General features: G+C 38.9%; 1 protein-coding gene across 2 annotated transcripts in view; it reads left to right on the forward strand.

Annotated features, from left to right (window-relative positions):
• Positions 1 to 12,234, forward strand: part of DOCK4 (dedicator of cytokinesis 4) — a 392,744-nt gene that overhangs the window by 279,813 nt on the left and 100,697 nt on the right. For both annotated transcript variants that reach the window (XM_006122512.4, XM_006122513.4), the window contains exon 27: positions 8,388 to 8,482. In XM_006122512.4, coding sequence (XP_006122574.2) covers positions 8,388 to 8,482 — 95 coding nt within the window. The remainder of the gene's footprint in view (positions 1 to 8,387; positions 8,483 to 12,234) is intronic.

Below are 12,234 nucleotides of genomic sequence, written 5' to 3' on the forward strand. Positions count from 1 at the left end.
TTTAAAGTTCCAGGATCCTCCAGAGTGAACAGGTATTATCCTAACAATTTCCAGGACCACGGCTGATTTTACTCTTGTGAAAGGGAAATTAGAATATTCCTTACATGTACATTGTTTTAATATAAGCTGTTATATTATTGGTAGGGTGCCTGAATTACTTCCATTTTTAATTTTGATAAGAGAGAACAATCATTACCATTTCTATTCTTTTCAGACACAATGGAAGTTTATTGGGGGATAGTAGTTAGTGTGTAGAAGGTAATATTCAGTGCTGCTTATAGAACCAAGAATGTGTAAACTGTGCAGCTGAATAAGGACAGAATTGTATTATTATTGGCATTTATTTGTAGGAATTGTATGCTTAGATCAGTGTTTCTCAAACCGTGCTCCGCGGAGCCCCAGGGGTTTCGCAAGACATCTCCAGGGGCTCCATGAGGTTGACAAACTGGAAATATTGATAGGTACAACACATACAATGAGTGGACCGCTGGGCCTCCGCATAAATTTTTATGCATGTAAAGGGCTCCGGAGCCCAAAAAGTTTGAGAACTGCTGCTTTAGATGTAGCTGGTTTGAATGTCTCAGGTGACTGAATAGTCAAATCTAAGATGTGCATGATCTTTGATGGTTATTGCAAATGTATGTTGGGATCTGCTTGCTTTCCAGGGGTTCTCTCTTCTCTTTGCAAGCTTTTGTTATTCACTTTGATACTTTAATGGAGATGGGACCATTTGTTACAATCATTTGCCAAGATTTCCCATTGGTCAGGATCGATTCCAAATTCCTTCACATCTTCCTTCCATGTGTCTTTATAGCAAATCTTTATGCATCCATCTTCCAACCTGCTCAGATGGCCCAGCCAGCACAGTAGTCTTTGTTTAAGAAGGGCTATCACACTTGATAAATTTGCCCTTTGAAGAACCTCTGCATTGGTGACTTTATCTTGATCTTTGGTATTGAATATGCACTGTAAATAATGTAGGGAGAAACTGTTGAACCTTTTCTCCCCGTGACTATAAGCTGTCCATGTTTCCCCACCATGCATGAGAATGCTGAGATTATGCAAGTTTGGTACACTACCATTTTGGTCTTGATAGTAAACTTTTGAGTTGTTCCATGCTCACTTAGTTTGAACATTTAGTTCCATGCTCTTTTAGTTGTGAGCATTTAGTTCTTCTTCCAGGAAGAGGCTTATGGTCATTGTAGAAACTAAATAGCTGAACTTTTGAACTACTTTTAGCAGGTTTGCATTTAAGGTGATTGAAGGATCTTGTGATGCCTCAGATCCTAACACAACCATTTTCTCAATGCTGATGGTGAAAACAAATTCCTGACAAGCTCCTGAAAGGCAGTTTGATTTATTGTAATAGATCTTCATCGAGGGCTATGAGGGCAGCATCATCGACAAATAGAAGTTCCCTGATTAGCACTTTTTTTTACTTTAGTCTTGGTCTTAAGTCATGACAGGTAGATGAATTTCCCATTTGATCTTTACCTTTCATATCCTTAAATGCATACTTTAAGGATACTAGGAAGAATATAGTTACCCAAAGTCTGAGGTAGTGTTGAATGGCAACAGCAGAAATGTCCAGCCTTCCTCTTAGCTGCTGGCGAGATTAATGCTAGTGTTGTCTTGCTCACAGAAATTTTAAACTTTTCCGGGGCTTCTCCAAAGTGCACACACTAATTAAACTAGAGATGTTAAATAGCTGTTAAATAACTTGTTTAAACAAATCATATCTGTTAAACATTTCACCATTAAAGACTTCATAACATTGGTGCGGATACTTTGGTCATATGAGGTTTTACAGCACCCCCACATTTTATGTGAGATTCCTCTGCCAGCCCTACACTCGGGATCCCAGCTGTGGCTTTCTTACCATTTACTGAATACATTATGGATAAGACAGATGCTTATCAGTTTACTGGTTAACATTTTACATCACTAAACTAAACTGTAAGTTTCCCCATACAAAGCACATAACTCAAAATAACTTGTAATAGGTTAACAATTTCTCAAACAGCAAAGAACTCATAATTTTTACTTATCAGCAAAGCAACTTGCAAAAAATTTGCAAACACTGTCACCCCAAACTAAGGTTAGTATCCTTGATAGTAAAACTGCAGCTATGCAAATATTTTGGTCTGCCTAAGCAAGGCTGAATATTTTGTTTCTACATGATGTCCTTAGTTCCAGCTTATGGGGGCTAAGTGCACAAGATGGCTGCAGGTTATATTGAATCCTGTTCTCTGATACAGACTTATACAATGACTCAGATTTATTTTGTGAGGAATGGGTGGCTTGGCCAAATCATCGGTGGTCCTAGACATTGGTTGATTGCATTACGGTACCAATTCATTGGGACTTTAGCCAGGTACTTCAGCAGTATGCTTTCCTAAGGTAATTTGAAAGCCTGGACAGTTTGGTACATGATAAATGGATCATATAAGCATATTTCAGTCTTTGTATTGCTCTCATGCTATTCACTGGGAATATTGCTTTGAGTATCCTGTCTTTATAATTTGCTATTTGTGCTGAATGATTGGTCACCAAAGCTACTGATTTCCAAGGTGATTGCATGCAGTTGAACATTTGCATGAATGCATGTTTTGACAATATTTACAACATTTTCTTTTTTCAAAATGCTTATGCAAACACAAATTCACATATATGGACACGTTAAAAGGGAACTAAAGATGTTGCTGGTACTATCAATGCGGAATTTGAAACTTTATTTTAGCGGTAATTTTGTTTACAACATTCAGTTAGCTCTGTTAAAGACTTAGTACAGTTCATTTATTACTACGTGACATCCAAGATAATAAAAGAAACCATCAATTTAAAAGCAGCTTTTGAATCTAAATTTTTAATCTAATTAGGGGATAGGCTGATATTCACCTGGGAAACACGGGGCCCTGAGTCCCACCCACCCTGGAAGCAGCCAGACAGCCAACACAGGAGTTCCCCCCTGCCCCAACTCCACCCACCAAGGCAGCAGCCTGGCAGCCAACACCAATAGCCCAAGGGATGGAGCTGGCTCCTGCATTAGGAAGGCAGGATAAGGGGCATCCCAAAGATAGGGAGGTGGAGTGGGTGCTTGAGTGGACTAGGGGGAGGGCAGAATTCAGGACTTGAGTCCTGTCCACCCTGGGAGCAGCTGGACAATCAACCCAAGCTGCCTAGGGATGGAGCTGGTGCCCATATTAGGAAGGGAGGATAAGGGATCAACTGAAGGTAAGGAAGGTGTGGCAGGCTCTTGAGTGGAGCAGGGGATAGGGCATTGGCTTGGAGAAGGTAGGGTTGTGGAGTCAAATGCCACCCATCCCGGGGGTGACCAGACAGCAAGCACAGGGTTTTTATCTAATACAATTACAAGTAATCACTCAGAGTGTGTCTACACTGCAGGGCTTAACTCAAAATAAGCTACTTCAATTGTGTAGCTTATTTCTAAATTGAGAGCGTCTACAAAGCACTTATTTCGAAATAGAGCCCTCTTCCTCCAACTTCCCTTTCTCCTTGTACAATGAGGGTTACAGGAGTTGGAGTAATTTTAACAAATTTTTTAAAAAAACTATGTGCATTAGATTTTTTTCTTGCTTTTCTATATAATTAAAGAAGTAATAGATACATATCAGAAGTCCCTGCTGGCCATCTACCTAACCTTTATCACTTAATAGTTTACCATGGACAAAGCGATAGAATGGATATCCAAGAGAGATTTGATTTTACAGATTTTGAGTGAGATCTACATCCTTGCTCTGGCCCCTCGCACAGTGTGTATAAAAAGGCTGGAGTGGAACAAAGTGGTCTTAAAAGTTCCAATTGCAGTCAGGGAAGGATTCTCTTCAGCTTAGAAACTGTGGAAGATAGTCTTCAAACTGCCTTCCAACTACCCCATCACAAACCCAAGCATAGAGGGCAGGACTGAAGAAAGAGGCATGTCAGGAGTAGGGATACAGGATGTAATATTGAAGCCTGTTGGATAGCTATACTATAGCCCAGAGAGTAGCCTAGAGTTAGAAAGATGCATAAGTGGTTTAAAGCTAACTTACCCTGTTTAGCTTGTAGACTTTTCAATCTGTGCCTCCCTATTTTGGGGAGGCTTTTTCCACGTAAGAAGACTGTAGGGACAAAAGCTTAAAGGCACTTGTGGAAGAATTTAACACTCTTCACTATTTCAAAAAACTGTTCACATGTTCACCATTTTTGTTGGCACAGAAGAATACTGTTGCTGGAAGAAATAGCATAAAATGTCACATTTGAGAAGTGGCTTGAATCTTGCAATAAAATATAGAAGTGTTTATATAATTTTCAGTTAGGATTAAGAGGCAGTCTTCAGCTTCTTGGAGCACAGAAAAAGAACAAACTATTCCCATGGTATCAATTAAAATCTGAGGAATATGCGACATTAATTATAAGTATACTCCAACCGAACATTACTGTAGTTTTATTGCCAGCTGAAATGCTTTTTAAATGTTAAAATCTGTTCCTGAATCATTACAATGTGTTCACTGGGGCTAGTATAGCTGTGTGAGACAATAGCTTGTGAAAAAGAAAATGTATTTGGAATTCTGGATAATGAAATTGATTTGCAGTGAATAGTACCTGTTAGTAATGCCTCATGAGGGTTTTGGATATAGCGACCATGAAACCGAAACAAGCAATTCCATCATACAATTCTATTTTATATCTCCTGGAGGCATAATTCTGACCAAAAATGTGCTATGGAGTTTATTTTAATGTAATTATAGAGTTAACTGCTTGGCACTGAGTACTTGGGGAGGAGTAGTGCTGATGTGTGGATGGATTCTAGCAAACCAATGCCCCAGACAGTAAAATACCAACAGCTGAAGAGTAACAAACTAAGTATGGGCAAATGAATACATACACATAAAGCTGTATTGGATCCCTGCTCTCCCCACAAAAGAAAGCCCCACCAAACACTGTGATTTCTAAGAAATAAAATAATAATTGTCTACTGATTCATTTACTCTCTTGAAGACACTGAAGTCTATCAGCAAATACACTTAAGGTCTTTAATTGGGCAACCCTGGGAAATAGGTTATGCTGAATTAAAGAATTTTTGTGGAATATGAAGAGCATTGTGGCAGGATCTGGGTGTGAGGGAAGGTGTATATGGGGAGTGGTGCACTTACCTGGTGCCCGCTTCCTGGCGCACACATGATTCCATGCCTCCCCCCGCCTCCGGCCATTCCTAGGCACTGCCCCCCTCTATTCCCATTGCCTCTGGAGAAGCACCGTGCTGCACGGCCATTCCCCCATCTGGGGACAGAAAAGTGTCAGTACACAGAGCTGCTTCTTCCTCTACCTGCCAGGGTCCAAACCATGGGTGTTCCTGGATCAGAGACACCTGGAGTACAGAGGCTCAGGTGCATTACAAAAAGCTGATTTTTGTAAAATATTTTTCTCTTCCTACTTCTCTCCTCTTGCTTCACCTTTGTCCCATTTTTAGCTTTGAAATATTCTGGCTTCATATATGTATTTAAGGTATTAAAGGTGTTTGGAATTTTGCTGCTGTGATTTTATACCAATTCAATTATTTTGTGCTTATATATGTTTTGTATTTTATATCAATGCAGTTATTTTTTACACGTGTGCATGCATACAGAGATCTAGGTATGTAAAAAAAGTACAAAATAATTTCATTGATATAAAATTACAACATACAACCTCTATTATCTGGTAGCTCAAATGCATTTTTTGTTTTAATATAATTTATCACTGGAGATTTATTAAACAAATTTACAATATTCTTGTTTTTTCTGTTAAAATTGTACAATTTAGGAAACAGTTTTTCTAGTGCAGTTTACCCAGTTTGTAATCAAGCTATTTAAAAGTATTGCGCTACGTCTATACTGTGCATTGTTGTGCAAGAAGATATGCAAATGAGGCGTGGGGTGAATATCGCAATGCCTCATTTGCATACCTAATTAGCTGCCATTTTTGCGGAAGGGGGTTTTGCACAAGAAGGAGCTGTCTACACTGCTCCTTCCCGTGCAAAAAACACCTCTTGTGCAGGAACCGTTCTTCCTGAAAATAAGTGGCACAACGGCTCCTACGCAAGAGGGGTTTTTTGCACAAGAAGGAGCAATGTAGACAGTTCCTTCTTGCGCAAACCCCTCTTCCACAAAAATGGCGGTTCATTAGGTATGCATGAGGCATGGTGATATTCACCCCGTGCCTCATTTGCATATATTCTTGCGCAACAATGCACAGTATAGATGTAACCTCTCTGTTTTAAGACCCCTTGAAATACAAGGCTTGTGTGATTTTTTTTGTTTTGTTTTGTTTTTTTGTTTTTTTATTTGCCTTTAGGGTAGGGTTTTTTTTGGGAGTGTGTGGAAGGGTGCTATTAACTTAAACATAGAGAAAGCTGAAATGAACCAGAAACATTGTGACACACTAGGAAACTATCTATATTTTATTAATATTCTGTGTGATTCTATTTTCCATGCTGTCTGACTGAATACAGAGAGCTATGTGAAAGAAGACTGTGAAGAGGTTGTTACAGGAGCTGGCAGGAAAGTAAAACAGTGAAAGAGATCAGTCAACCTCACATACACAGCTTCAAAGGAATTAAGCTACTATGGCGGGGCCATCTCAGTTAGTGGGAAAATTCACCTTGCTGGCTCAAATCTATCTTTTCACTTCTGAAAACTAAATCTGGCATCCAGAAACCTAACTCCTCAAAGATCCTACAAAAAGGAGAGATTTGAAGATGATCTGGCCATGATGTATCAGTGAAAAGGCTTGCCAGCCTGACTGAGATACAGGCAGAAGGCTGCAAGCAGTGCAGGGTCTTTCTCCTAACTCAGAGATGGGCAATGTCTGTTCTCTCCGTTTGTGCAGAGACGCTCAACTTGTGGAGGAGAATATGCAGGCAGGTCTCTGTCATCAAAAATATAGTCCTCTAAATTGTATCTTTTGGGGAAAGTAAATCACATTTTGTTTTGCAGAAGCTATTTCCGTCTCACTGCAAACATGCTGTCATGGGATCACAAAGAGAAACACTAGCAGTAGGACTAGCCCGATCCCAGTAGGACTTGCTGAATTAGAGATGTTTGGTATCAAGAGGCTGTAACCAAGATCCTGCTCTGAGAGTGAATAAATTCAGAGGTCTGATTCAGAGAAGGGACATCAAAACAGCTCACTTGGCAGGCATGACAGATAATACCCTCCATTCTATAAACACAGGGATTTTTTTCAGCATGTTACTGGGGACAAAAGTATGGTCAGAGTAATCTGCTTCCGGATTGTTGGGCACTGGCATCTGAATGTCATCCTTAGCTGCTGTAGTCCCCTTCACAGTGTTTCTCACAAGAATGGTCTCTGCATCAGGTAATGTCCTCCCCCTACAATTCTGTATGGATTGTGTTTGAAGCATTGATCTGGGCATTCAGAACTATTGGATACCCTTAGCTTATATCTTCATCCAATCCATACATGGAGCTCTAATTCATTGCAGTTGAGTTAGGCAGAATCAAATACTATTGCTTCAAGGTCGTGTACTTCATTGATTCTGTTCAGCTAATAATATGCCTCGAATCACATGTTTCTGATGTGATGCTCACTGTGCTTCCTAGAAAAACACAATATTAAACAAAATAAGAATGGGCCATTGGAATAATGCCCTTTCCAGGAGTTTTTTATATATAAAGGTTTGAAAGACTTTCTACTGTGGCAATATGGGTTTTAATTTTGTCGTTTCACTTATCTGACTGATTGAAATGAGTCCAGAGATGATAATACTCAGCTCATAAGTGGTGGTTTGTATCCTCAAAACAGTTTACAAATTTTAGCTATTTTTACAAATGAGAAGAATGAGGTGGAAAGGTTAATTTACCTGCCTAAAACAAGATAGGAGGGGTTAAAAGTTTGTGCCCTAGTCATCACTGTTGCACAATCCAATAACTGTGCCCTTTTTTCTGACCTGCTACACACCGTGGTGATGCGCTTACACATTTTATGGAAGATGAAAACTGGACACGATCATGGAGGCATTAAATCTTTGTAATATCAGGGATTGTTACTTTGGCTTGCAAACTACTCTTGGTAACTTTGTGGAAAATTATGTGTGGGAAACTTGGAAATCTTTGAGATTTCTGTCTTTTGAATGTCACTGTCTCTCAAATAACATTCAATCATTTTTCATATTTTAGGAAAAGTGAATTAACAATCTATTAATGTTTCCTTGGGGAAACAAAAAGTGTGGCAAATACTGCTCCCGGGAACAAGTGTACAGTATGTTAATGATTCTCCTAGTTTTTGTAATTTCCTTTATTGTGGTTATGAAAATATTTTTTTTAAATTATTTTTCCTTTTTTTAACAAAAAGCTAGAATAAGGCTTCCTCTCTTCCTTTCTTAGGATTTCCTGCTGCAAATTTTTACTGTATTTCGAATACTCATACGACCTGAGATGTTTCCAAAAGACTGGACTGTGATGCGTTTGGTTGCTAACAAGTAAGACCTTTTAAAATATAATTTAATAAGTATTTGAGAGGAGTGGTCTTGTGTGTTACGTAGAATAATATAGAAATGACCTTTAAATCTTTCCATTTACAATAATCAATGGGCACAAAATATTTTTATAATTCTTCTGATCCTTTCAGTTAATTAAAAATCTCTAAACTTGTGTCACATAACAAATTCATGAACTAATTAGTATCTTGATAGTACTAATAATGAATTTAATCAACTTTTTGTAACATGCAGCCCACTTGAAAATGTTTACAGAAATACAGTTGTTAATAATTATCTCTCTTTTCTAAGTTGCAAATGGCAAATTATTACAGAATTTCTTCTAAATAACTGTTTGTTAAAATAAGACGTTGATAATTATTCAGATCTGCCTGTTTCCAAAAGGAGATTAAACTTGTTGCAAGAACATTTTTTTAAAAAGGTGCCAGTGTGCCTTTAGTGACTGTAATGAAGCTACCTCTTTATTCAGGTCTTGCACCTACAGAGACTACCAACAGCATGTAGTTTTTTTCTGTGACTTCTGATCACTGGCAGCTGTTCTGAAACCACCAAACTAACTTCACCTAGATCACAAAAGAGTGAAACATTTTGTTTATAGTCCCAAAAGTGATACCTGATAAGAATTAAACCATTATCATTATTATTTTTATTGTTACTTATTTGTATGGTGAAGGTGCCTGTAGAGTCTAATTAGGAATAGGATCCCATGGTGCTGTACAAATTGATCAGAACAGTCCCTGCCTATTAGGGCTCAGTTGAGACACATTTGGCATCCCATGATTGTGTGTTGCTTATTTTTGTCACCTTGTTTAATTCTCTTCAACATGCTGAGTTTAAATTTCAGTGAGAAATGCTAATAATAAGGAATGGATTTGATCATTTAATTCTTTGTGAGGTGTAAGGACAATGAGGCTGACAGGAAGAACATACGTCTGGGCAATCATGTTGGGGATATAAATTGAGAAATGTGAGAGAGTAACACATAAGAACCTTCAAAATAAGAATGTTATATAAAAAATGATGATATTTCAGAAACAGGTGGTTTGGCAGATGGCTTGGCAGTAGCTGACATGTAGAAGACTGAAATTTAGGAGTGACCTTGACAGTCATTCCCCAGACTGCCGATGATCAGATCAGCTAAAGGTGAAGTGTTTGAGCTCTGTAGGGAGGCTGTTGGTCCCACCATTATCCTAGTTAGCATCAAGCATTATTGTTCCCGAGTTCACATCATGCCATTGATGACTGCCTATGAGGGACCTATATGCCCAGTTCTATCACCAAATAATGTGGATACTGGAATGATGATAATAGTGCTACATTGGCAACTGATGCCATAAGTGAGAATAAGGGAAATAAAAATTCACTTTGATGCTGAAGAGAAAAGTATTCCTTTATGGACTGTGGCCATTCTGATAATATTGGCTAGTACCTCTTTTACTGTAAACACCAGAAACAGCTCTGGCTTATTTGTGAAGAGGGTTGGGAGTGACCATGTGTTAGTAGGCCCTTTACACAGTTGTGCCTCTGTTAGAGCAGTCAAAGTAGGGATCATCATTCCAGTCCTATCCACTTCAACTCTGTCTTTTATACCTGCCTCTGGTCCACTGGCCCTTTTCAGAATTCACACAACTGCTGTTTCCAAAGAAATGACCCACTTCAGCTTACCAGTTCCACCTCAGACACCACTACTCTCCACGCACAGCACTTTGATAGGTTCATAGTAAAATAAAATATAAGTTTATTTAACAAAGTAGAAACTAAAATGCTCTAAATTCCAAGAAGCATTGGAATGAAATGGTTACATGTGAAATAAAGTTGTAACATTGTCAGAATTCTAGATACTTTACAGGACATAAGAGTATCTGATTAATTGTAACACTCAACCAAAATTCTTGTACCACATTACAGCTAGGTTGGCTGTAATCCCCTTTACATAAGATATATGCACTGTCAGTTTGCCTTCCAGGTGAAGGACCCCGAGTGTTTCTTTGCCCTTCCCTCCCCCCCAAAAAATATACCAGTCCCATCCTTTGTTTTTATTCAGGGCACCCCTGAGCTGTGTTTTTTCCTGTAGATTGCTGTCTTACAGATGTTGCAATCTTTTATTTAGGTCCTGGCTACCTGTGCAAATAGGATACATTGTGTGGCATGCAACACACAACCACCCAGATAGGGACATAGGTGTCTGTTACGTCCAGGAAGGAACATACGTGTAAGCAACATATCTGAGGCATGTCATGTCCTGTTGATTTGCCTGAACTCCAAGATCTTAAAACAGAACTTGCTTAGGAACTTTACATGCCATCTTACATAAGGGAATTCATGTATAACTATGTGCATGTTCTCTGCCAGTTAGCACCATGGGATGCTTGTGTCACAGAGGTTGTTTGCCCAGACATGTTTGACACAATAGAGAGAAAGGTGATGGCCACTGTCATGAGACTTATTCATCCTCTTTCTCTGGTTAACTTCAAGGACAGATATCATCTGTTCAAAACCAAATAGAATTTGCCATCTTTGGTTCAGAGAGACTTGGAAACAGAGAGAAAGATCTTAAGTAATAAGCCCTGAAACTCTACCTGGCTTCTATAATACAAAGATTCTGTCTTCCTTCTCCAGGAAGGGTTCAACCAGATTCAAACACTCATCTCTCACTTCCCATATTTATTGTCATGTTATCCATCTTTCGCTTGTAGATTGTCTGGTCTCATTAATAGATATTATTCCATTGGGGCTGAGAACGTCAAAGTTTCTTCTTACAGTATGTTTACATTTCAGAGATGTGATTGCAGCACTTATGCGCATTTCCAAGTTGCCTCTCATCAAGTCATCTCACTGAAAAAAGCAGTGTAGCTGTGGTGAATCCCCTTAGATACATGAATGTAAGTTGGCATGTACAATTCCTCAGCAAAAGCTAGTAGCTCACTGGTCATCATAAGCACGGTTGAATGTCTGTACATATAAACACATAATATAAGGAGTTATATATTTATACTAAAATTATGTTTTTATTATAATCAGGATCGTGGGTGGTATTATACTCAGCCACAACTAGCCCTTTTTAGCAGCATCTTGATCAGGTATTTCTAATTGTGCTGTAGTTTCACTTCACTGTTGCAATATAAACATACCGTTAAAAGGCCTGAAACCCGTTAAAAAAAGAAGCAAAGAGTGAAGGTACCCTCCGGAGTGATTTAATCTCTCTGTTTGTGTTAATTAGAAGTCCAAATGATGGAAGATCAGCCGCCAATTGACCTCAGATCATGACACTGGATAGCAATCAGTCAGGTTAAGGAATACATCCAGGACACAACAATATATAGGGAATGTTTCCAAGGTCAGAAAAGCACTGGACTATTAATTTCCAGGAGCTGAGCAGTTGGGACTTAGGATCACTTGAGGAAGGGGCACTTCCTAGTTCAATCAGATAGAAATAATAATTGGAGTATCTGCAGTACTAGGGTTGCATGGGACCCCCCTTGGGTATGTATGCTTGTAGTGGGAGAGGAGGAAGGGAAAGGGCACAATTAAAAAAGCAGATGTAGCCTAGAGATATTCCATCGGCAACAGTCAGATTACCACAGCACTGGGGACAGGTGGAAGTCCTGAATTGTGTCTAGTATTTTCAGAAAGAGATATATAATCAAATTGTCTGAGACCAGGGTAGCTTCTGTGTGTACACATCTCCACCACATTACTAAAACTAGTCTTTCCCTTACTTTTTTCCTCTTTAT

Source organism: Pelodiscus sinensis, chromosome 1, assembly GCF_052426305.1.
Source record: "Pelodiscus sinensis isolate ZL-2025 chromosome 1, ASM5242630v1, whole genome shotgun sequence".
NCBI lineage: Eukaryota > Metazoa > Chordata > Testudines > Trionychidae > Pelodiscus > Pelodiscus sinensis.